Source organism: Mus pahari, chromosome 16 (genome assembly GCF_900095145.1).
Source record: "Mus pahari chromosome 16, PAHARI_EIJ_v1.1, whole genome shotgun sequence".
In the NCBI taxonomy this organism is placed as follows: domain Eukaryota; kingdom Metazoa; phylum Chordata; class Mammalia; order Rodentia; family Muridae; genus Mus; species Mus pahari.
Genome location: NC_034605.1, coordinates 46,440,842 through 46,467,326, shown reverse-complemented (window position 1 = coordinate 46,467,326; position 26,485 = coordinate 46,440,842). Strand labels below are relative to the sequence as shown.

Sequence of the window (26,485 nt, the reverse complement as noted above, 5' to 3'; positions counted from 1 at the left end):
TTTAGCTCTGTACCCCATTTTTAATGGGGTTTTTTGAGTTTCTGGAGTCCAGATTCTTGAGCTCTTTGTATATATTGGATATTAGTCCTCTATCAGAATTAGGATTGGTAAAAATTCTTTCCCAATCTGTTGGTGGCCTTTTTGTCTTGTTGACAGTGTCTTTTGCCTTACAGAAGCTCTGCAATTTTATGTCTGTCCACCTTTCCAGTCACAAGTTATGGCACATTATCTTTACACACTCCAGCGCACATGCACACCAGAGTACACATGCATACACTATCTTTTGTATTCTACACTGGCCTTGAACTTGCCATGTAGCCAAGAATGCAGGTGAACTCCTGATCCTTCTGCCTCCGCTGGGGCAAGCTGGGACTCCAGGGCTGCCCCACCACATCTAGTCTTTCCTTTGTGCATGTATTAAATCAACCTATAGGAAATTACAAATGTTTAACATTTTTGACCTATAAGAATAAAAAATTCTTGTGGTCTAAACGAACAGGTTTTTTGTGTTTCTGGATTATTTCCTTAGATTACATTTTGGAGCTGGGTGTTGAGCAACATTCATCAACACAAAAGGCTGTAAGTGAATATTTTGTGTTACCTGCCATTCTACAAACTGATATTTTAACCTTTTAAGTGTCAGGCTTGTGCCTTATTTTTAAATTATTTGCATGTTGTAGTCACCTGCACCTGCGTCTGACTATGCCCTCCTCTGCCCAGAGCTCTGCTCTTTTTTTATGGGTCCCAGCACTTTCCACATCAGTTTGTGTACATTTTTTAGCCCTTAGCTAAAGGAGAAGAGGAAGAGGAAGAGGAAGAGGAAGGAGGAGGAGGAGGGGGAGGAGGAGGAGAAACGCTAACTACAGATCACTTCAGGAACACAGCTATTAGGTCTTAAACCCAGGACAAAGGGCTAACGAAGGTGCTATATAACACCTCAAAGCGGTCCTGGCCCCTGGTTCTCTTAGCATCTCTCAGTGCTTACCACTGAACAGGATCCTTGGCATAGTCTGCCCCCTACCCTAAACCTCTCCAGCCCAGGGCTGGGCTGCCTTTCTCTTAGATGCCCTTCCTCATAAAATCCAACCATTTTGGTTACCTGCCCCCTTTTCTCTACCCTTTACACGCTTGGCTCGCCTCTCTCTCCTCCCACTTCTCCCACGTGACCAGGCTCAAGGTCACGTTCAGTCCTCTGGACTTTCCCAGATGTCTCTCGCCTCTGGCTATGCTTTCACGTTTCTGGCGACGCCCTCCGCCGACCTACCGAGGGGCAGTCCTGTCCTTTCTTTTTCTCCTCCCTACCTCCTCCTCCTCCTCCTCCTCTTCCTCCTCCTCTTCTTCTTCTTCTCTCTCTCCTCCCCTCCCCCCTCTCTTTGTCCCAGCATAGTCCCTTGTACTTGTTATTCATCCATCCAACAAACTTTCTCAAAATAACACAAAGGACCGGTAACTGTAAAGAGCAACAGTCTTTCAAAAAGTTCAGAGCTAAAACACTGCCTGTCTCAAATATCTTATTATGCCATAGTCTACTTTAACATTCATACCCCCCACGTTTTACAGTTTCCACACTAGGACCTTTTAATGTGCTCCAACCCAAAACAAAAACTGTAGCCCCAGGTGGCGGTGCATGTCTTTAATCCCATCACTCAGCGGGCAAGTTCAGCTTGGTCTACATAGCGAGTTCCAGGACAGTGAGGGCTACATAGTGAAACTTTGTCTCAAAAACGAAAAACAAAAACAAAACTGGAAATTTAACTGTGAGTGTATGGACTCTGAAAGCATAGTTCCCTATGCCCGGTAAATAAGTCCCTAAAACACAACCCTAGGGAACTTGAGAACCCGGCTAGTTAATAAAAATCTAAGCCAGTCGAGCTTGGTCAAGAACTTCTCACAGGACAAAGGACAAAGGAGTCATTAACATTCTTAAGGACAACTGCGAAATGAAACTGTAAGTCGTAGGAGCCGAAAGAGCAACGTGATTCTGCAGCGGAAAGGGGCTAAGGCGCACCCTAGTTCCTGCCAGGGAGACGAGGTTAGGGCAGGCCACAGCCAGGGGACAGGGGCGTGGCGATGCAAAGGCGGACTGGGCAGAGGGCAAGCCTGGAGGAGCCGGGCTGGGGCGGCCAGACGAGGGGCGTGGCCAGGGCGGACAGGGACGAGGCCGGCGGCCATGGGGAGGAGGCGTGGCGACGGCTGAAGGGGGCAGGTCTGCGCGGCGGCCCACGCTCGCTCCCGAGGCGACTCGGAGTCGGGGCCGCGCGGGGGCGACATGCGTGCGCGCTCGGGCCTGTGACCCGCTCGGGGATGGACAGCGGCTCGGTGGCGGCCGAGCGGCCGAAGCGCACACCGAGTCGCCAGCGGCTCCTGTCCTCCGACTGCGGAGTTCCGGCGCGCCCCGGCGTCTCCACGCTGCTCGGCGGACGAAGCTGGCTGAGGCCTCGCGGACGGGCGGCCCGCGCGTCCCCGCTGCTGTTCCTCCTGCTCGTGCCCTCCCCGCGCCTGGCCGCCACCGCCACTGCCACCGCCCCGCGTAGGACGCTGGCTGAGCGCTCGCGCCCGGGGCTCATCCTTCCCGCGGCCGCGCTCGGCGCCGGCAGGAACGCGCTGGGCCGTCTGCGGCTGGGCGCCCGGCGTGTGGCCGCGCTCGCGTGCAGCCGGAGAGGTGAGGAAGGACGGAGGGAGGGACGGCGGGTCACACAGGTGACCCGGGCTGTGGCCTCGCCGCCCGGGAGAGGGTTCGGAGCGCAGAGCCCCGGTGGCCTGGCTCCGGATGACACGCATACTCGGGGCTGCCCTTGCACACCTGTTGGAGCCAGGAAAAAGTGCTAGAAGCCAGTGCGTTCAGGACCGGGGGGCGCAGATCCCGCAATGAAGAGATGACATTAAGCCTCGATTCCAAACTATTGATTCATTCATGGCCGGCTGACGCCCCTACTCTGCCTCGCACTTTACTAGCTGTTTAGGGTAATTTGTTCAACAAAATCTTTTCTTTCCGGAGCTTACTTCACGCAAGATATCAAGCAGGTGTTTTTCTATATGAATACGCACTTATCCATGTAAATTTTATGTGTACTAATTTGACAGATACTATAAAGAAAATTAGAGGCTTTATGTTTAGACTTGAAGAACTCTGTGCGTTTAAATTGAGTGCCCAGAGCTTTGATGTGTCATTTAGGTAATTGAAGGAGGCGAGGGACACCGCTGAACTGCATAAGACAAAGAGTAAACTAGCTGGAATGTGCTCACAGTAAACAGTAGATAAAATCTTATCGTACAGACTGATCAGCAAACATGGCCTAATTACTTCTTGAGTAACCTGTTTCTGACCATTAGTGGCCATATGCACCCACGCTTTGGTTTTCCGTATTTTTTTCTCTATGAGAATTACCTGCATCTAAAATTTAAGAATACATACATATGGCTAGAGAAGCTCCTAATAATTCTGAAAAACGAAGGACGAAGATAGGAAAATGAGCAGTGAGCTTTATGCCCGAGTCCCATAGGATCGGGAATTGGAGCTCTGTCTGGCTTCTTATTTCCATAGCTCGCTGTCCTGTGTGCTCTTTTAATTTGTTCTGCCTTGAGACCAGGTGAGAACTGTGTAGCCCCAGTTGGCCTTGAACTCACGGAGATCCCTCATGCCTCCTAAGTGCTGGGACTAAAGGCTGGGCTACCACACCCCTGCTTGCTGTAGTTTTCACAAGCTCTTGCCTGCCTATGTGTTTGCTCATAATTTAGGGTTTGGGAGCAAAGGAGGGCTTATTTCTCATTGTGTTAGCAAGATAGTGCCGTTTTAGTGTTAGGTGCCATACCTCTCAAGGGGAAGAGCAGAAACACTAGGAAACTTTCGTGCCCCCTTTTAAGGCCATCAGCACTTTGCTCCTTTATTCTTGACCCTGGGGTTGTTAGTTTGGTTTTGTGCCTGAGGTCCACAGATCTACCTCAGGATGGTGTGCCTTGAAATTTTACAGTTGGTTTCTCGTCTATTCAAGGGTATCTTTGGACTTCTTTTACAATTATGAATTTTAACACCCTTTGGCTATGACGAAGGAAGGTCTCCAAAATGGAGAATTACTCTTCACATTCTAATACTTCTCAAGTTAATGTCTTCCTGCTGTGATTCCTGGGAATTCAGAATTACTGGGTCCTCATTGTTGACAGAGCAAGGTGGCATTCCCTTCCCTCTTGGGTGGAACGCCCATTGGGATGTAGCCAGCCCTTTTCCTTACTTTTTAGAAACCAGCTTTTATGAAATAAGCTTGCTATTTCTGGTACCAGTTGTTTCTGGAAAAAGGAAAAGAAAAAAAAAACTGTAAGTGTACAGATCACTGCTAGCAGTGGTGGTGTGTGGGTCTGGGGACCTAACTCAGTAAATAAAGTACTCAAGCAGGAGGACCAGAGTTGAGGTCCCCAGAGCCCACATAAATACTAGGCTTCACAGTGACCTGACTGTCATCCCAGTACTCAGAAGGTACAGTTGTGGGTGATCTCTAGCCGTATCCACGAGCTCTGGGTTCAATCGAGAGACGTTACCTGGGTGAATACGGTACAGATTGATCAGGAAAGATGCCAGACATCAGTCTGGGGTATATGTAGGCAGGCACACATATGGTACATATGTACACGTGTGAATGACCATGTGGGTGCTGGGAATTGAACCAGGATTCTCAGAGAGAGCAGCTGGAGCTGTTAATTGCTAGGGCTTCTCTCCATCCCTTGTTATGATTGTGTCTTAGTCTTGGTTAACAGACACCATGACCAAGGCAACTCTTATAAGGGCAACATTTAATTAGGGCTGGCTTATAGGTTTCGAAGTTCAGTCCAGTTTCCTCTAGGCGGGAACATGGCAGCATCCAGGCAGACACGGTACAGGAGGAACTGAGAATTCTACATCTTCATCTGAAGGCTGCTAGCAGAAGACTGGCTTCCAGGCAGCTAGGATGATAGTCTTAAAGCACGTACCCACAGTGACACACCTACTCCAACAAGTCCACACCCACTCCAACAGGCCCACACCTTCTACTAGTGCCACTCCCTGGGCCAAGCATATTCAAACCATGACAGCTTGCTTTTGTTCTGCGGTGTAGATACGGTAGAGTGGGGATGACTTAGTGTTCTAAGTCCCAGGGGTTGCAGTCTCAGTAGAAACCAGGAAATGGAGGCTACAGTGACCCTGCCATTCACTGTAGACCAGCATTTCTTCACCTCGCAACCCTTCTGGTGGACAAATGACCTATGTGACAGGGGTCACATATCAGACATCCTGCTTACAGTATGATTCATAACAGTAGCAAAATTACAGTTATCAAGTAGCAATGAAATCACTTTATGGTTAGGGGGGTCACCACACTATGAGGAACTGTATTAAAGAGTCACAGCATCAAGAAGGTCGAGAACCACAGTCCTAGACTCATGTTTTGAAGCCCTCGGCCAGCGGAATCATCCAGCAGAGGGTTAAGATGACTGAGGTCACCTAGAAGGGCCCCTTGAGGAGCGTTTTCATTTACGCCACCCTTTTTGAATTCGGTATGCTTTGTGTTAGGCCTTTGGGGGTTGGAGGTGGGAGGCTCTTCATAATATAGACCAGGCTGGCTTCAAACTCCCAACGTAGCCAGGGATGACCTCCAACTCCTGAACTTCCTGCCTTTTCCTTTATGCTGGAATTTCAAATATGCACCACCACCCTTGGTTCTACGTGGTGCTGAGCATTGGATCCAGGGGCTCGTGTGCACTAGGCATGCACTCTATTGACTAAGCCTCATAACCCACCCTATACTGTCTTACTGTCTGTAACCTTACAGAGCAGCCTCTAGTCCTGGACTAGATGTGCATGGTCGTGCAAAAGGCCCAGGGTGAAGTGAGTTCACGCCCATGAACAGGTTACTAGAGAGGGTCATAATCTAGGTCCTACGTGTTGTTACAGCTTAGTTACAAAGTGTAAAATTATTCCTGGCTTGTTGTGTGGGGGGCCTTCTGGAAATGTTTCTAAAATGAGGGTAAAAAGGAAAGCAGGCAGTGAGACTGGGAGGAAGAACTCTTCAGTTCAGTAGTAGAGAGACCAAGGCCCAATTCAAATTGATGGAAAGGCTGGCTCAAGAGAGGCTGGAGCTTGGCATGGTGGGCCTGGCGGTGCGTGCCTTTAATCCAGCACTTGAAAGGCAAAGACAGGCAGATCTCTGTGAGTTTGAGACTAGCCTATTCTACAAATTGAGTTCCAGGACAGCCAGAGCTGTTACACAGAGAAACCCTGACTTGGGAGGCAGTGGAAACACTTGCTGCTCTTCTAGAGAATGTGAGTTTAGTTCCTAACACCCACATGGCATGGCTTCCAACTGAGTTTGTTTGTTTGTTTGTTTGTTTGTTTTTGAGACAGGGTCTCTATGTAGCTCTGGATGTCATAAAATGCTCTGTGTATAAACCAGACTTTGAACTTAAAGAAATCCAACTGCCTCAGCCTTCCTTCTGCTGGGATGAAAGGTGTATACCATTACGCCTGGCTATAAATATTTTTTTTTAAGTAGACAAAACACTTAGATAGACATTCCTTCACAGAAGATAATCCAGATGTCCAATAAGCATATGAGAAGATAGGACGACGCAACATCGTCTGAGAAGTGCAGGTGAAAGCCACAAGGTACTGTTTGTGCCTTGTAGGATGGTGATAATTTATAAAGCAAACATTGTAACAGGAGTTAGTAAGGATGTGGAGAAATTGGGAGCCTCCTTGACTGCTGGTAAGTAAGAAAACTGCTGAGGCCTCTTGAGAAAGAATCTGGCAGCTCCTTAAACGCAGTTCAGCTCCCAGGGATGCACTCAAGAGGATCGCCGAAACAGCGGCCACAGGACCATTAAGGAGAGCCACAAAGTATAAGCAGCCCACCGCATCCTTCAGCTCCGAAGTGGATGAACACTGGTAACGTTGTACCATGGAGTATTCAGCAACACAGAAATAAGTGCTGGCACGTTCTGCCATGTGGATGACCAATAACCATCATGCTAAGCCCATGTTTGACTTCATGCATATGGAATCTACAGAGCACGCAGACAGCAGGGCCTAAGTCGATCTCTGTAGTCATGGAGAGTGGGGAAGATGGGGAGAGTTGGGAGACGGGTGAGGCAGAGGTATCGCTGTGGGTTTGAGGCCAGTTTGTTCCAGGTTGGTCTGGACGGCAGAGGGAGACCCTGTTTGACACAGATGGCACACTGGCTGAAGGGGACAGTTTCTGCTTGGGATGGAAACAACTGATGGGAAAATGCGTGAACTATTCTAACTATACAAGAAACAACCAGATTTCATACATGCACTGGGTTACATCCTATGTGTGGCTTCTGGCACTGCGCTAACAGGATGGGTTTCTGCAGTATTGAATCATAACTTGCAGCCTCAGATGGCTTTTGCTTACTGCTGAGTTTGACCTTAGCTTCCTTTCTTGTCCCTTCTAGAGCTCAGCCTGTCTGCTAAGTGCCGTCAGCTGGAGCACAAAAAAGAGAACTTGCCCCTCTCTGTGAGCCGGCAGCTCTACTTTGACACCCACGCTCTGGTGTGCTTACTTGAAGCAAATGGTAAGTCCCCTGCCCCACAACCCCCCGACCTTGGATCAGTGCAGCTGACCTAAGTGTTTCTCCTTTTGACTTTTAAGCCTTCAGGAAGCTTTTGGTTGGGGTTCCGGTTTGCTTTCTGTTGCTTTGGTAACCACCATGACCAAAATTAAGTTGAGGGAGGAGAGGGTTTGTTCGGCTTACATGTTCCAGTCCACCATTGAGGGAGGTCATGACAGGGGGGACTCAGTAGAACTTGAGACTGTGGAAGAATGACGCTTACTGACTTACCCCCCCATCCCCCCACCCCCGCTAGCTTGCTCAACATTCGTGCTTAAGTAGCCCAGGCTCACTTGCCCAGGGATGACACTGCCCATAGTAGGCCTGGCCCTCTTAGATCAATTAGCAATTTAAAAAATGCCCCCACAGACGTGGAGATGTGTCACGGAAGCGGTTCTTAAGGTTTGTGCACTCTGCCCAGGTGTATGGAGTTGAGAGCCAAAGCTCACAAAAGCCTCTTTGTTAAGGAGAAAGACACCTATGTATTCTAGGCTGACCTCAAACTTGCTGTATAGCTGGGGGTGACCTTGAACTTCTGATCCTCCTGCCTCCACTTGGGATTACAGACAGGTACCATTTTACACAGTTTATGCAGTGCTGGGGAATGGAGCGTAGTGCATGCTGGGTAAGCACTGCCTCAGCCAGGGTTTCTATTCCTGCACAAACGTCATGACCATGAAGCAGGTTGGGGAGGAAAGGGTTTATTCAGCTTACACTTCCGCATTGCTGTTCATCACCAAAGGAGGTCAGGACTGGGACTCACACAGGGCAGGAACTTTGAGGCAGGAGCTGATGCAGAGGCCATGGAAGGAGGGGTGCTGCATACTGGATTGCTTCCCCTGGCTTGCTCAGCTTGCTCTCTTATAGAACCCAGGACCACCAGCCCAGAGATGGCTCCACCCACCATAGGCTCACCCCTCCCCCTCCTTGATCACTAATTGAGAAAATGCCCCACAGCTAGATCTCAAGGGAGGCTCCTTTCTCTGTGTTAACTCCAGCCTGTGTCAAGTTGACACACACAACCAGCCAGTACAAACACCTACGAATTTAACTGCTCTCCCACCCCCATTTAAGGACGGTTTTTGCTTTGTCAATACAATGGAGACTTTTTAAAATAGCATCTCTCTGTTGAAAAGACAGTAAGTACATTTTCACTTGTGTTTTGGATTTGCTGGTGGTTTGGTTTGGTTTTACATATGTTAACTGTGGTTGTGGGGAGAGTCTTCCTCCCAGCACATGGTTCTGGGGATAGAACCCATGTGTTCGGTGACACCAAGCACCTTTCTGCGCTGAGCGATCTCATCTGCCCCGGGTTGGGTTCTGGTTTGGTTTTTGTGTAAGCTTTGTTTTAGTTTTATTTACGTATGTGGAGAGGGTGCCCTCAGAGGCCGGAGTAGGGCATGAAAGAACCTGGAACTGGAGTTGCAGATAGTTGTAAGCTGCGCTAAAAGGGTGCTGGACCCCAACCTCGGGTCCTCTAGAAGAGCAGCAGGCTCTCTTACCCAGGGACAGAAAGCTCAGCAGCGTGGGACCTGACTTCAGATCCCCGGCACCGTGTCGACAGCCTGGCATAATGATGAGCCTGTAACCCCGCATCAGCAGGGGAGACAGAAGAGCTCCTGGCAGCCCTCTGCCTGTGTAAGCAAGCTGCAGGGCCAGCGAGAGGCTCTACCTCAGAAAAGTAAGGTGGAGAGCGATTGAGGAAGACCCTCCGCTATCAGCCCCTGGCCTCTCCATACACATGCGCATGTACTCACTCACAGACCAAATGGCTGCCATTTGTTCCCTGAGCATGCACTTGGAATATAGGATATGATCTTATAATTAATATTCAGGGAAATATGCCGATTAGTACTCCATTGTATGCCACATATATTCTCCATATCAGGTTTTGAATTAACATAGAGCATTTAAAGTAAACACGTCTGTGTTTGCTTCACTGAGTTTATCCAGTTGGGCACATTCATGTTTGACATGCTTCCCACCGTAGGTGAGCTGCAGTGGCCCCTGCCTGTCTTGGTCAGGCAGACACCATGGCCTGATGTGTAGCTGAGTCCCACCTGCCCTCCCTCCTCAAGTTTCTGTTGCACATCTGCACCACAGACATAAAAAGAATCCCAAAGATCCCTTTTGGTGTCAAATGCAGTAAGGTAGATAGTATGTAGTGACATTTTTTGAGAATTCTGGAAGTTTGGCTTTTTTTTAAAAACCCAGAATGTGCTCTCATTTTAATCCCAGGTGTGGAGACTCAGGGCTGCTTCAGACTGTCCACAGCAGCTGACTGTGATTTGCCTCATGCTCTAGCAGAGGCGTGGTTTTGCCAGCCTTAGATAATTTCTGCGGTTGTGTGACATTTGGAATTCTGGGAACTTTTCAGAGGGTATATAAGTGCTAGAGCCCCTGTAGGTGGTATTGGTGGGTTGTTGCTGGTTCAGGGGGTTGGTGATGGTTTGTTAGTAGCCATAGCCTAAGAAACAAAAGGAAAGAAACTAGATTCAGGGATTTTCCTCATTCCTCTCTCCCTTCTATCCTTGTTTCTCTCCTATCTAGTGTTAGGGGGTGAAACTGGGGGGATAACAGATGGGAAAAAGAAGAGCCCACAAAGTAGCAAAAATCAGCTGCAATAGTGGGCTTTGGAAAAATGATCAAACACTATGTGATCGTCTGTTCAGCTTTTCTCATCAAATGAAACAGCAGGCCTTTCCACCAAGTTGTCTTTTTCAGGCTAGAATTTAAGAGAAAAGTAGAGATGAGAAGGGGGTCCATGTAGAGTTTTGTTGATAAGCAGAAATGTTCCTGCTTTTCTTGATTCGGAACCTGAGGACAGCATTAGAGATGAACCTAGCCACTGAAACCCATGCGGGTCTTTCTGTTTTGTCTATCTTAAGCTACCCCACCTAAGCTCTGGGAATGGACCGAACTACCAGCCCCTACCCCCAGTTTCCCTTAAATCCACAGATAAAACACACACACACACACACACACACACACTTTTCAACTTGCCTTCGGACACAATTGCTGGGTGCTACTATCTCCTGTCTGGAAGAGTGTGCTCTTCACAATATTCTTATGTCCTCTCCTCCCACCTACCCTAGATTGTAGTTGCTCAAATACATCTAGTCCCTGATAAACATCCCTGACCACCCACCTGTAGGAGCAGCCACAGGCCGCTGCGCCTCCCCCACCTCCCACCCCCCACCTCACTAACTCTCCTCTCCTACAGGGACCCGGAAGTCCTGGCTTCTTTACTGATAGCTCAAGAACCCATTGGGAAACCGGACCTTTAGCATCAGCACTGCCCGTACACGTTTCCTCCCGATCAGGGTGTCAGACCTGCCACAGCTTGTAGATCTCATCTCAGCCTCCCACTAAGCCTGCTTCCTCTTTCCTCAGAGTTCAAACCTTCATGAGTAATGAGTGTTTCCTATGTCCTTCTTTGTTTCTCCTTCTGAGTCCGGTTGTTTCTATGTGTTTGCTCGCCTAGGGTTTACCGTTCAACAAGCAGAAATCATTGTGTCCGCACTGGTCAAGATCACAGAGACCAACATGAACATCATCTACAAAGACATGGTCAGCAAGATGCAGCAGGTAACGTGGGCGGGGCCGGTCAGCGGGGGAGGGGGAGATCCGAAAGGAGGGTGAGGGTATGACCTGAAAAAAATTCTCAAACCACTTTTTAGATGACAACCTACTGAAAAGAGTGTGGTCATTTTAACCATAGTTCAGAGGCTAAAATGGTGATACTATTTCATCAAAGCCATTTAGTTAGTCATTATGGCTTATGCTTGATGTTCACTGTGCCTGCACTGACTGTTCCAGGCAAGCTCACGTTAGTACCTGAAGGTGTGGACAGGACTGTAGGTGACAGTGTCCTGTCCCAGCTGCAGTCTCCCTCCCTCTAAAGCTGTGGCTCACTTGCCTTCCCACTTTGGAGCAGAGGTGACCACCCCAGCCTCGTACACTGCTTGCTCTAATTTCTTTTCAGCCCTGTTAGCAGGTAGAGATGAAAAGAGTTGGGTTTGGGGGCCAGACTAGATTCCATGTGTCGCTCTTCTCTTTATCTAGGAAATCGCTCTTCAGCAGATCTTATCGAAGATTGCTAATGTGAAAAAAGATATGGTCATCTTGGAGAAGAGTGAGTTTTCAGCCCTCAGAGCAGAAAATGAGGTAATACTGCACAGCCACGCGTAGCATACTTCATGTTAACACATTAAGCCACACACACCTATAGAAGGGCGCAAGAAATAACTCGCGGTGACGGTTCAGAGTGTGCACTGCTGAGCCCAGCAGGATGAGAACATTCCCAGCCCTGGACATCCTGCCCAGGCTCCTGCCAGTTCCTCCTCTCAGGAGGAAACCGCGACCCTAGCTGATTAAACCTCCACTGAACCAACCTTGCCCATCCTACATCTCTGTTTGACGGATGCCTTGCTGTAAGAGAACTTCTGCTTTCGTTGTCTATGATGCTGTAGTAATATGCACATCATCCTAATGTGTGCATAGGAGGACTTCCCAGTCTGCGGTGTTAGGGATAGGTAGTTATACAAAACACCCCCTTTCCTACCAAAGACAAATAGATAAATAAGTAAGTAGTATTTCCTTTTAAGTTTTTTTTTTTAATGTTTATGAGTGGTTTCCTTACATGTGTGTCTATGCACCACTTATGTGCACTGTCCACAGTGGCCAGAAAAAGGTGTCAGATCCTCTGGGATTGGAGTTACAGAAGGTTGTAAGCTACTGTGTGGGCACTGGGAACCAAACCTTGGTCCTCTTAACCACTATGCCATCTCTCCAGCCCCATTTTTTTATTGTGTATATGTACAGTGTGAGTGTGTGTGTATGCATGTGTGTGTATTTCATGTGTGTGTGTGTGTGTATGCTCCATAGTATTCTTGTGGAGGTCGGAGGATGACCTTGTGGGGCTGGGTTTCTCCTTCTACCTGTCTATGGGTTTGGAGATCGAATTGTCAGGCTTGCAAGACCAACGCTTTACCCACCAAGCAATCCCACCAGCCTACTTTCTGTCTCTTTAAAGTGTGGTGTATGGCTTAGGGGCACGCTGTCTTGGCATCTTGCGTTTATCCTTAGTCTTAGTGAAGTCCTATACAGAAGAGCCATTTGTTGCCTGCTGAATTATAGGTATCCTTGAACTCAGCTTGTAGAGGGCAGAATTAGCAGAAAGAAAAAGGGAAGGAGAGATTAAAAAGAAGACAGGGTCCCTGAATGCGGATGTGTGTGCCACAAACAGTTGTTCCTTATTTGATGTGAGCCCCCAAGATGACATCAGACTGCTCTCCCAGTCTGCATGTGCATTATGGAATGACTGTAAACGGGGTTTTTGTTTGTTTAGTTGGTTGATTTTGTTTTTAGTTTTTTGAGATGAAGTCTAATTTTATATAGCCTTGGCTAGTATTCGACTTTATAGTCTAAGTTAGCCTCAAATTCATTGCACAGTCCTCCTGCCTCAGTGTCCCGAGAGCAGAGAGTCCAGGCTGCACCACCCACCCAGCTCAGGTGCCGTGTTGTATATACAGTCGCATTGTGGTAATGAGGGCATTGGTGAGCTTGGGCTTAAATGTTTACTATGATGTGTGTTTTGTGGTTTTCCTCTGTCACGTGTCCTTGACTTTTCTTCTTTTTACTGTGTTTTTAGAAAATAAAACTTGAACTGCACCAGTTAAAGCAACAAGTGATGGTAAGGTCCCTTTCCTGTCCTCTGGCATATATGAAAGTATATATACTTATTAATAGATTAAAGACATAGGTACAGTATAGGTGCTAGAAAACTCAGCTCTGTGTGGAATACATAATACACTTCCAAAGCACACATCAGGTGATGTTTTGACAGCCCATGTCTGTGGCCACGTTCGTTAAGAAGATTGCATTGTGGGAATATTTTTCTTTCTTAAGATATAGTCTCCCTGTGAACAATTCCAGCTCTCCAGCTCCCACTGTGTCTCCTGCGTGTGGGAGCTTACAGGCCTCTGCCACCAGGCCTGCTAAATCATTGTAAACCAAAGCTCCTCTAAAGTAGCCTTGGGGATCCCTGAGACCTGTCTAGGAGAGAGTGGCTCTATAGGATTCTATGCGGGTTAGATGGTTGCTGGCCCAGCAGTTGGTTACTTCAGAGAAGACCAGTGGTGTTAGAAAAGATTTAGATGAGCCTTAGTGAGAAACCTTATGTTGACTATTTGTTTCGTTCGTCCATCTTTACTTTCTAAAATGCTCTAGATAATTTTATTCACACATTCCACGAGGAGGTCATAAGCAGTTGAGCCCTACGGTACTGACATTTGGAGACCATCTGTGTAGATAACCAGGAGGGCTAGACACAGAGCTGATTTGAGACGTGGCTGACCCTGAGTCCCAGGACACCAGGAGGCCTGGCTCCATGTCTCTGACCAGCTCCCATGGGAGAAGCAGCGGGCAGTCCCAAGCTTAAGTCTCAGAAGGCTCAGATCTCTTACCCTGGCTTCTTCTTCTCTTTGTCCTCTGCCCTCTGACCAGGATGAAGTGACCAAAGTCCGGACAGATACCAAATTAAACTTCAATCTAGAAAAAAGCAGAGTAAAAGAATTGGTATGTTCCTTTATTAAAAGTAAATCATTAATTTATTTCTTTTTAGAATGGAATGCTTGTTGAAGTCTTAATCTTACATGCAAGACACAAATGTCATTAGACACTTGTCTGTTTGTAAGAGTTCACAACTTGATTTTAAATTTTAATTACATCCTAGATCAGGACTTAAATCTAGTTTCAAAAGTAACATTTAAATTAAAAAGGCAAACAGAATTTGAAACTTTTTATTTCAAAGATAATAGATTATATGTTATATAGACATTTGTAGGACAGCTACGCTTAATCTTAATCTATTAAATACTGATTTAATCCCCACAGCCCCTAACTTTTCAAAAGTTAGCTGATTTGCTAACTTAGGTAATATTACCATCATATTAAATTCTACATTGAACTTTGATAAATCTTATTTCTATATCATCTTTTAAATACTGTGAGTAGTTGTGTATTTCAATAGATGTTGTATTGTTCTGGTGAGGTTGGTTGGTTTGTTTTTGTTTTGTTTTGCTTTTTAGCAGTTTTGAGACTCAGACCCTAGGGTTCACACTTTCTACTGTGATACCACTGACACAGAACCCCGACCCCTCACCCCCCCCCCCNCACACACACTCTCTCTGGGCTACAGTACCCCTCCACGCTCTATTGACTTTTTATTCCTGTCTGAGTTCTCCCATCTTCTTGCTCATACCCCACTCTTTGAGTAACACTAAAGGTATCTTTGTTACTTGGCGTAAGCAGGCTAGGGCCTGTGGAATGTTTTTTGCACTAGGAAGACATGGCTCCCATGCAGAGGAGACCGCACAGCTCTTCCTGCTCTCGTCACTGCTGAGTTTGTCTTCAGTCACTGTGTCCTAGTGATGCCTGGAGCTGGAACTCAGACAAGTGTGTGAGCGCATCTGAACTGCCTTGCATTTCAGTGGTTACACTGGGCTTTGTTACTTAAATTAATGGCTGTCTCTAACGTGATACCGTTGAGGCACAAGGATCTAGTCTTGTAGCCTATGGAGAGCTTCCGTGACCTCCTTGACTAGTGTCTAAAAGAGACAAACTCTTTGCTAGGTTTTGCTGTAACTCGCTTGAGGAAGGTAGTGACGTGGTTGTGCATAACCGGGGTAGAAAGAAATATATCTCAGAGACTGGGAGAGCTCCAGGGCGTGAATAGAGATGTATAAAAAGGAGAGGATTTGCTGAGAGAGGAAGCCGGCATCGGTCCCCTGTAAGGTACCTCTGGTAAATGTGTGACAGCTCAGTAACGCAGATGCAGACAAGGGATTGGACTTCTTTATCATTTGGGTAAATTAGGACTCAGGTGGCCACTCAGTGGCAGAGCACTTACTGGGCATGTGCAGAGCTCTGGGCTTGATACTCAACACAGCCAACAAAAAAATAGGCTGTGGTGATGTTTACAGCAGATTTCCACAGCTGTTCCAGAGGTTCAGGAGACAGAGCCACAGACGTGTCGTTTTTCAATCGTGATAGTGTGGAGATGTAGGCCTTTCTTTTCCCTGTGTATTTGCTAATGCCGGAGCGTACAGGGGTACAGAGCATCCAGCTGCACTCTGCCCTCTGCTGATGATCTGAGGAATTGCACGGATCCGAAACCCAGCTTATGTAATCGGCTAGGTTCCTTAGTCACCGGCTGGCTACCGTAGTTCAGGGTTCTGGAGTTCGGGGGCGTGTTTTTACTTCTGACCACTGCATTTTTACATTGATTGCTCCAGTGGTTTGAAGACAACATTTTATAGATATAAATTTTTAGGTACTTTAAGGGCATCTAACATTTTTCCTGATTACATTGTTGTCTTTAAACTACAGGTTGTACAGGTTGCCCTTTGCTAAGTTAAACACTAATGCTCATTATTATGGAAACATGTCTGATTTTTATTTTATTGTCAACAGAGCAGTACTAAATCTTTTTACTAGCATTAATAGCTAACAGTTTTCAGGAACACTGGGCTGCAGTTTCCCACAGCAGGGATTCTTTTGATTGTTGTTAAGACAGTCTGGGATGCTTTGCTGTATCCATGTTATTCTTTACAACGATAATATATCTTGTTACAGAGTCGTATTTCTTGAGCTATTTTTTCCCAATATTATATTGCTTCTATAAATGTCGGTGATGTCTGTTATGCTTGTAGTTATGGGAGTATCATTCCTAAATTAAATGGTGCCCCTCCCCTTTATCAGCCCTTCCAAACCCATAGATCCACACCATGTTAATGGGACTCAAGAAATGCTGTTCTAATAGTGGGCAGGACTCAGTGATGTCACAGCCAAGAGATTAAAAAAAAAAAAAAAAAACAAGAAAGAGAGAAGAGAAGTGGAAAGGGCCACACATCACATCATCAATGCCTTGGTTTCTTTCTGGTGCTGTGAGAAACACCATAACCAAAAGCAGCCTGGGGAGGAAAGGGTTTATTTCAGTTTACAGCCTGTAGTCCCAGCTAAGGAAGTCAGGGTAGAGACCTGGAGGCAGGAGCTGATACAAAGGCCATGGAGGGGTACTGCTTCCTGGCTTGCTCAGCCTGCTTTCTTAGAGAACCCAACCATCAACACCGTGGATTGGGCCTTCCACATCAATCCTGAAAATGTCCCCAGGCCAGCCTGGCGAGCCATTCTCACAACAGGGGATCCGTCTTTCCAATGACTCCAGCTGTGTCTGGTTGACATTAAACCAGCCACACAATCAGTGAGAATAAGAAGGCTCAACTACAGAGAAAGAGCAGGCGGGCTCTGGTGCTACAGGGTGACAGCCTTCTGTAAGATGTTCCAGGAAGCAGGGAGGACTGCGTGTCTAAGGCACCAGAAAGAATGGATGAGACTCTAAGCATGCCACATGTTTGTTTCAGTACTCGTTGAACGAGAAGAAGATGCTGGAGCTGAGGACTGAAATAGTGTCACTGGTAAGGACTGAGGTTGGCTTTTCTGCGGCTGTTTTCATCTTTGCCTCTCCCCATGCATAGCTTGTAACCCATGGCTGGCATGTCAAAGACGACGTGCACATTTAGTTTGGGATCTTTTTCTTTGTAAAATATATGCATGAATTATCAGTTACCACGAATAACAATTTTATTTGCATAATTTGGTATCATGTTTTAAAGATGTGTGTGTGTGTGTGTGTGTGTGTTTCTGTATATATTACATAGCTTAGCAGTAGAGTGTGTCTGTAGCTTATGGGATGGGTGATACCCATATTGTGTTGCCTGGGGCCTGTGCTTCCGGATCATCTGTAAGATGACCTTTCTCTAGAATGGCTTCATTTCCTTATTATTTGCCCACATTGGTATCCATAAGAAACTACTTGTGCTTGAATTTTTAGTAAAATGTTCTCAGTGTTTTTACGCATCAGGATAACAGTCTGGGTCAGTGCCCACTGAGAGTTAGATGTGCAGCCTGGAGTTGTCTTATGTTTGGAGAAGGACATAAATCAGCCCCTGGGAGCTGTGCCTCATGTTAATAAAATACTTGATGTCTGATCTGTGAGAGAAGACAGCCTGGAACGATGTGACCAGAAATAGTATCAAGACAGCACTGTCACTGTCAGATCTAAGGCCGTGTTCATGTGTAGACAGAACTTTTGAGTCCACGGTCCCCTGCTGGGGCCATCCAGGGACCACACATCAGTATCATCAAGGCCAGCCTGGCCTCCTAATGCCACAGCAGGTTACGCAGTCTCTGGTTTTCAAAACCTTTTTCATGTAGGTGATTACCCTTGAGTCTCTCAGTAGCTCTTACAGGGTAAGACCAGTGATGGGCTGTTGGTTTGCTTCATTTCTAATCCCCTTTTTACAAACAGAAAAAAACTGAGACAGGGGACATTAAGGGCCCTGGGCAGTGCCCTGTGACCTGAGGACATCAGACCCAAGACTAAATCCCAGCTCCAGTTCTCAAACCAGGACTTCTTCACACTGGGAAAGTGCTCTGGGTCGGAGCAACGGGGACCCCAGCGGCACCCACGAGACTCTAATGTTCTCAACCCCTTTGCTTTAAAAGCATGCCCAGCAAGACAGAGCCCTGACCCAGACAGACCGGAAGATAGAGACCGAAGTAGCCGGCCTCAAGACTATGCTAGAGGCGCACAAGCTTGACACAATCAAATACTTAGCAGGTAAGGCACTTCACGTCCAAGTATTCCAAACAGTTGAAAAAAGAAGACGCGGTCATTGTCCTCGACCACTCGGAGGCAGGCTGCACATGGCACTGGCTGTTGTTTCTCCTGCTCTCTCAGTCTTGTCAGCACATCCTGTGGTTCCCAGTGCATGGGCCTCCTTTAACTTGCATTTTCTTCCTTAGGAGTTAAGACACATTGTACTTTATAACTGATGGGACCTTACCTCTGTGGAGATGCTGTTCTTTCTCTTATGGTTTAGGGATTCCAGGGAAGTAGTACAGGAAATCTCGTAGAAATAGAATGGAAAGCCTGTGTCCATCATCCTTCATGGGTGACACTTTGGGGGGACCTGTGTGTGCACCTGCAGAGGCCGGAGGGTGACACGGCTTCCTTGCTGTGTTTCGCAGCGTCTCTCCCCGAATCCGGAGCAAGGCTGACTGATGCCTGCAATCCTATATCTGCCCTCTGACCCCATCCATATACACAGAGCAGAGCCGTATTACTGGCTTTCGTGGGCAGCTTCTCATGTGGGTTCAGGTGATTCAGACTCAGCTCGTAGTCACTGAGCCATCTCTCCAGCCACAGGGCAATCTTGTAGAGAAGCTATTTTTGCTTTTGTAATTTTTAAGTCAAAGAAGGAATACTTTATTGTTGTCTGTCTGTCCATATGCAGTTTCCAGGTCCTGACTGGCCTGAGAACGGAAGAGCAGCATCCTTACCCAGTAGCCAGCATCCTTACCCGGTAGCCAGCGTCCTTACCTGGTAGCCAGCATCCTTACCCAGTAGCCAGCGTCCTTACCCGGTAGCCAGCATCCTTACCTGGTAGCCAGCATCCTTACCCAGTAGCCAGCATCCTTACCCGGTAGCCAGCATCCTTACCCGGTAGCCAGCATCCTTACCCGGTAGCCAGCATCCTTACCCGGTAGCCAGCATCCTTNGTAGCCAGCATCCTTACCCGGTAGCCAGCATCCTTACCCGGTAGCCAGCATCCTTACCCGGTAGCCAGCATCCTTACCCGGTAGCCAGCATCCTTCTTTGCTCGCCCTCTAAGTGCCTTCTGGCACCTGATACAGTACAAAAAGAAACTCCCTTCAGGGGCTAACAGTGCTCTCGGTTGTTCTTTCTTACAGGGTCTGTGTTTACGTGCCTAACGGTAGCTCTGGGATTTTATCGCCTGTGGATATAATAAAGTGTCTATTTAAAGAAATTTTCATTGTTTTGCCATAAGAGTACCAGATTGTTATCCCACCCACCCAACTCCCCCCCCCTTTTTTATTCTTGTTTCAAGTTTTAATCCTAATTTGACTTCATGCATATTATTTATTTCTGTGCAAACTGTGGATCCGTAACCAAGGTGAAGAAAGTTGGGATTTCTGTAATCATTCTCCGGAGCATCTCTGTTTAGATGGCTTTTTTGGTTGAGCCGTGTGGATGGACCACATTTTCAAGGCTCCTTTCAGGCAAACCAATGGACTTAGTCTAACCTGCAATATTTGTCAAAAAATAAATACTGTATTCTCTGTGGCTTTAAGTAGTTTGTAACGTGGAGAACTTGGGAATGCATTTTAAATACAAGGAAGCTTTAAGACTGAAGAATCATTGGAATCAGCCCAGAGTAACAGCCCTTCTGTGCCTGACCAGCAGCCACGCCCCATGCAGTCTTGCCTCTGCTGCAGCAGATGCAGTGTTAATGATGCAGGACTCTGCTATACCTTAGGGGCCTTTGTCTGTGGGTTCTCATTGTCTTAGTAACATTGTTAATGTGCCTTGCAGCTGGAAGCCTAGGTACCTAACGAAGCTTCCTGACTTTAGCACAGATTCTCTTACTGCTGCCATGCCTGCGTTTCTGGTTTTGAGACAAGGTCTTGCTATGTAGCCCAGGTTGGCTTTGAACTCACCATCTGGCTTCAACGCCACTGTGCCCAGACTCTACCTCTCCGAATGCTAGCCTTCCCTCCCTCTTCTTCCTCTTCCTTCCTTTCATGATGTGGGAGTCTAACACCACCCTCCTGGCATTACCTACCTAGAAAGCTTGTAATTCTTGGAATGAAACCCTGCTTCAGTGTGTGGTTTAGGGTGAACTTCCTTCTGGTGTCCATCTGCTTCGTATAACATGACACGCGGCACTTCGCTCCTATGGGATATCTAGACAGTGTGCACAGCTTTTAGAATGAGTACACCTTTCCCTGTGAGCCGCTCAGGTTGTCGCTTGCCCAGTGAGAGAGCCCCCGTGCTTGGCGCTGTCCTTCTCTGCACTGATTTCTTCTGTGGTAGCAGACACCCGCACAGCGGCCTTAGCTCTCCATTGGAAACAGGTCCTGGTGCAGCTGCAGTTATTTTGGAGACGTGCATTCTCCTCTCCTCTTTAAATTGCTGGCACTCAGATAAGAGTGAGCATTTGGGAAGCAGTGGCACTCGGGGACCCTTCCTGGCTTGCCCCTCACAGGCACAAACACACAAGCTGGTGCACACAGTGCAGAAACCACAAGAGACCGCGCCATCGGATTGGTGGAATAAATCAGCCCTTGTCACTGTTCCAACCACACTGCTAAAAATAAAAGCTACCTTTTGTTCCTTGGCTGTAATTTCCAAGTTTGAGAAACCATTAAGTTCTTGCCTCATTAGAAAACATTTGCGTAAAAAGATTCTGAGCCCCACATATTATGGAAATCAAGTGCTTTTGTATTAGAACAGTATCACGGTGAAGCAGAAGTTTATCCTTTCCAAGAAGACAAAAAAAAAGTCTTAACCACAGTTAACTGCTTGATGTCAGAGAATAGGGCTCCGAACCCACATGCTCTTAATAAAGACCGACTCCTGGGAGGAAAGAGCACCGTGTGCAGTTATGTTTTACAATAAGGGCTAACCTGGGTAGGTTAAAAATAGGGGGTACCTTTCACCATTTCCTGATAAGTATTCTTTAAGGAACACATCCTTATGTCTGCTTGAAGTGGTCCACTCTGGTCTCAGCAGGCTGTGTGTGATTTTGCTCTAGCATTCTCTGTGTCACCCTAATCTTATTTGGCCTTAGAAAATGTTGTCACTGAGGGTGTGGGTGGTGTGCATATCTGAAGTTTAAGAGAGTCCATGACTCTGTCCCCTTTATTTCCTAATAAAGTTGGAAAGTGTTGATCTGTAAATGTGCACGTCCCCCTGTCGCTGCCGTAGACACACATGAACGGTGAGGGTTGTGCGACCAGACACTACTGAACCTCGCTGAAGCTGCGGAGTTCTTAGGAGGGGCCTGGCAGGTTTCCAGGCAGCAGCCTTGAGTCCGGCCTGTGGGGACCTTAGCAGTAGCTGCACAGGGTAGGGGTAAGAGTCCAGTGGGCAGGACTTCCTTCACTGTCATCATACCTAAGGGGTTCCTCTGCCTTCCTGCTAGGAACTATGTTTTCTGTCCCCTCTTTTTTTCCTTGTGGTACTTGCTGGGGATCCAACCCACTGGCATGAATGTTCTGTCATCTGCCTCAGCCTCCCGAGTGCTGGGATTACAAGCATAAGCACGGCAGGCTCCCTCTGGCATTTTTTTAAAGAGCCTTACACCCAGTTTCACTCCTTGCCTGCATACTTTTGCTGAACCCCTTTGGGGCCCTTTCCTGGAGACACTTGCTTTGATTTCGGTATTGCTTTTAGTCTCCTGGCTGCTTTTCTTGCTTAGTATCTGGCAACACGATTTTCCCTTCAAGTATGCCAAGCAATTCAGTCAGAAAGCCACTGTCCAGAAGAAAGGCCTGACTCGAGGCGGGGGTCTTGCTGGAGTCTGTCTCTGAACGCTTTAAGCACCAAGAGATTCTGAGGGCAGCAAGCCTGGCCTGGTGGTCCTGGCCTGTGCCTTGGTACCATCTTCCCTGGATTGTCCTTGTCCCTCCCTCCTTCCCTAGCTGATACGGCAAGCCCTGCGTGCTGTGTGCCAGGCTAGCAGAGTCTACCCTAGAGAACTTGGGACTTCAAGATGACCAAGTTGTTACAGCTTTTATGGCACTAAGGGAAAACAAAAAACAAAAACAAAAACATGTTAACCAGGAATAATTTATTATCTCTGAGAATGTTTAGCCCGGTTGAAATTGTATTCAAGAAATATCTTTTTTACAGATTTGTATTTAACATTCCTTCGGTGATAATCCAGATAATTTTGTAATCCTTTTATAGCGTCAGCAAATATTCAGTTGTATTTTATCATTGTATAGAGTGAATATATTTTATTATCTAAGATAACAGATTTGTGTTTGTGTGGCTAATGTACCTTTCCAGTGTGGTTCAGGATAAATGTATGAAACTAGACTGTACCTTCTATCTTGAACAACAGTATTGAAACTGTTAATTCTATCCATTGTAAAATGGTACCATTCTATTGCCTCTGGTAAATGACAAATAAATTTAATATCTAAAAAAAATTATATTTACAGAGAAAATATATTTGAAAAAGAATGTCTGATTTTTCAAAATAAATTTTATTTGAAAGAATTTTTTTTCTTAATCTGTGTGTACAGTGTTTTAAGTCCCTGTGTGAGGAGAAATGGTACAATTACTATGAAGGGGTAAGTTAACGGGAGTTAGGGAAAAGCAGGAGTCTAGGGACGTCAAGAGTTCTCTCCTCTGTACCTCACCTTGTCCCCGTGGACAGACTCTACTACAGACCTACTAGTACAGCGCAGAGTGCCTTCTGTGGGCAGTCCTGGGGACCAGAGAGTCCCTTCTGAAAAGGCCACAGTGGTGCTGAAGTTAGCCCTGGGGCTGGGGAGCAGCCAGCAAATTCTCTACCTGAGAAGTGTCCCTCCTGGATGGAACTCCTCGGGCTGACCTGGAGCCAGGATTGGTTGCCCCAGAGGCTTCCACAGGGAGGGCTGTGGGGAGGTCAGGAAATGGAAGGTCAGGACAGCCAGGATGTTGAACAAGACTCAGCTTCTCCAACCAGAAATCTTTCACCAGAGTTAAGACAAAGACGGGTGTTGCCAGGTTGTTTGGGCTTTGTTTTTGTTTGTTTGTTTGTTTGTTTGTTTAGGTACTTGCCAGGGATCAATCTGGGACCTCGCACCAGCAGTCCCTCCTGGCCTTGGGAAACTGAAGTGAGGGACCACCATGAGATTGGGGGTTACAGGGTAATGCCCTGTTCCAAAGAAAGAAGAAACTGGTTTAAGAGCAATCCATGGTCCCTCAAAGATGAACAGCAAGTGGGTGGGGCAAACTGAAGCCCTGAGCACATCTTGGATCCGGCTTAGTATCACTGGGCACTGTTTTATATTTTGCTGTGGACTGCCTTATCTTGGCCAGCCTGGTTCAACATCACTAGCAAACCAAAACCTTTGGTTGGGGAACTTGGATTTTTCCAAGAGTTTGAAAGGAAGGTATTTTCTAGACATGGATTTCCAGCTTCCCTGATTGCTATCCTGCCAGACACGGGTCTCCCTCAGTCCTGCCGTTTCCATAGAAGGTTCCTGCTACGGAGCCACGAGGTCATGAATCAAGGGGCCCAGGAGATGGGCTAGGCTGCCTGCTACCACCAGCATCAGCGTTGCTCAGTGAGAGCCAAGGGTATTCTATCTTACGTGGTGCACAAATATGCAGGTAAGTGTGCATGTATATACACATTCATGTGTGTGCATGCAGCATGCACATGTGGGAGCCAGTGATGAACACTGGTCATCCTCCTTAATAGCGCTCTAGTTTTTTTAAAAACAGGGTCTCTTACTGCAGCTGAGTCTCAGTGAGATTCAACTACTGTCTGGCCAACGAACCCCAGGAATCCTCCTGTCTCCACTTCTCTAAGGCTGGTGTCACAGGCACTTTTCCACCATGCCTGGCTTTCTGATGTACATGCTAGGAATCTGAACTTAGTCCTCCTGTTTGTGGACTGTGGGCCCCCCAGCACCACTGGTAACTATATTTAGGCCAACGTTTTAAAGCTTAAGTGTCTGCTGCATATAGTTATAATCAGCCCCTGACTTGCAACCAAACTTTTTTTTTTCCTCAGTGCACTCGGGTGTATCATTAGACCCCAGTCACCTGCTGGTCGTTCTGTAATTTCAGGTCAGCTATATATTCAAGCCCAGGAAGCTGTGTTCAACCCTGTGCATCATTTCTGCTCTAGTGCCCTTTGTCAAAGCTCATTCACCATCCCCAGCCCCTTCACACCCGGCAATACCAATACTCCCAGGAGAAGACAAAGCTGCTGGCTTGGGTCACCTCCCTCCCAGCATGGGCGTCAGCTTTTCCCTTTCTTTGGCATTTGTGTGTATGTAGGTATGCATGCTGTGGCACACGTATGGAAATTGGGACCATTTAGAGGAGTTAGCTCTTTCCTTCTACCATGTGTCCAGCCTCCCCAACCCCCCCCCCCCCAGAACACCATTTGATAGGTTTGGCAACAATCACCTTTATCCACCCTAGCTGGCTTGCCTGCCTTGAAGTCTTGGCCTATCCCAGTATTTTTTGTTACTTTTGTTAAGGGTACCTTGGGTCTCCTGGAGAGACAATGTAACAGTTTCTCTCTAACCTCAGGAGTCATCGTGGATGGAAACCCCCGGTGGATAATACTTTCTAGGGAAAAGATAAAGTCCAAAAGATCAATATACTTAAACATAGGAAAACACCTAAGAGGTTTTATTTGTTGGTTTGTTTGTTTGTTTGTTTGTTTTTATAAATTTATTTTATGTCTTCGAGTACACTGTTGCTGTCTTCAGGCACACCAGATGAGGGTGTCAGATCCCATTACAGATGGTTGTGAGCCACCATGTGGTTGCTGGGAATTGAACCCAGGACCTCTTAAAGAGCAGTCAGTGCTCTTAACTGCAGAGCCATCTCTCCAACCCGAGGGCTTTTTTTTTTTTTTTTTTTAACATTTCTATCAGTATATGTGTTCAATTGTCCACAAAAAAACAAAACAAAACAAACAAACAAAAAACCCTATACCAAATGACTTTTGTTATTTAATATGATTTGTGTTATTTAGTACAGAGATCAATGGTCCTCCACTCAGTGGAGCCAAAAAGGACTTTTGTATAGCAGTTTCCTCCTAGATTGAAACATTCCATCCTGCAAGAATTTCCTTAAGACAAAAAGTAAACATCCCAGAGTCACTTCAGGAAGTCTCCAAAACTGAGCAGATTCACTAAGTCCCTCCCTCCCCAAGAGTAAACAGTAAAGATAGCTGAAAGTCACTCAGATGTGCCAAGCTGTAAAGATGCTCAGACCAGATCAGCTGCTCTGGAACAAGCAGCAACCAAGTGAGCTGGTGGCCAGCCACAGTTTAGACCAACTGAGTCACCTAGAAGGGACATTCCCTGTTGAGAAGCCTGAAGGCTGTGCAGTGGGCTCTGGGTTCCCATCTTTGTGAGCTGTCACGGGTACTGGGGTTAACTTAGTGATGCAGCTATCTTTGAGTCATTTCTGCACCTGAAAGTCACCCATATTCCAGTAAGTAACACCAATAAAACTCATTGATTCACCAAGTTGGACTTTGGTACTATCTGTACTTTGGTGTGTCATGAGCACTCTGTCTGTAGTAAGTAGATGTGTGTGTGTTGCCTCTTCCCATGAAAACTCTTGTCATGGGAATCCTTCATCTTCCCAGTCTTACTTCCCTCTGTGTTAGCTTTCAGCTTCAAGCTGAAGGTTTTCTGATCACAAGAGGGCTACCCCAACTCCAAGCGTCATATCTCAATATGACAGAATTTAAAATAAAAGGGGGAGGGGCTTTTCATCATCGCCGTAAGTGTCACAGACCAGGATTGAATACACAGACAAAAGTGAAGCGTTAGCATCTTCAGCCTCTTTGGTAGGAATCAGGCAAACCTGACATGGCTAGAGATGGTTGGTAGGTTGCAGAAACAGTATCGGTTACAATGCCACAAAAACAAAACTGGCTGCACACCATGGGAAGCTGCACAATCTGCATGAAGTCGCCATCCCTTAGTGGTCACAAACACTTTGGAAGTGTCCCTTTTAACACCAACAGTGTGTGTGGGGGGGTGATTTTACTTTATTGTTTCAACAGTGTTTTTACTAGCTCTTTAGTTACTTTTTTATTTAACGATTTATTTTTATTTTATGTGGTTGATTTCAGTTCTGCCTGCATGTATGTACAACATCAGTGTGCAGTACCAGTGGGGACCAGAAGAGGGTGTTAGGTCCCCTAGAGCTGGAGTTACAGACAGTTGTGAACCACCATGTGGATGCTAAGAACCAAGCCCAGGTGTC

At 46.8% G+C, this 26,485-nt stretch overlaps 1 protein-coding gene across 1 annotated transcript; it reads left to right on the top strand.

The window, feature by feature from the left end:
• Positions 1-2,242: 2,242 nt before the first annotated feature.
• On the top strand, positions 2,243-22,753 carry Mcur1 (mitochondrial calcium uniporter regulator 1). The gene is made up of 9 exons (XM_021215680.2): positions 2,243-2,662; positions 7,444-7,563; positions 11,084-11,187; positions 11,665-11,766; positions 13,253-13,294; positions 14,107-14,178; positions 17,025-17,078; positions 18,169-18,283; positions 19,417-22,753. The coding sequence occupies exons 1-9, from the start codon at positions 2,305-2,307 to the stop codon at positions 19,470-19,472; spliced, it is 1,023 nt and encodes a 340-aa protein (XP_021071339.1). The 5' UTR covers positions 2,243-2,304; the 3' UTR covers positions 19,473-22,753.
• The last annotated feature ends 3,732 nt before the right edge of the window (positions 22,754-26,485 follow it).

Coding starts and splice junctions, on each gene's coding strand:
- Mcur1 (XM_021215680.2), top strand. CDS start 2,305: ATGGACAGCGGCTCGGTGGCGGCCGAGCGGCCGAAGCGCACACCGAGT. Junction 13,295..14,106: donor AGTTAAAGCAACAAGTGATG/GTAAGGTCCCTT, acceptor CCCTCTGACCAG/GATGAAGTGACCAAAGTCCG. Junction 14,179..17,024: donor AAAGCAGAGTAAAAGAATTG/GTATGTTCCTTT, acceptor TGTTTGTTTCAG/TACTCGTTGAACGAGAAGAA.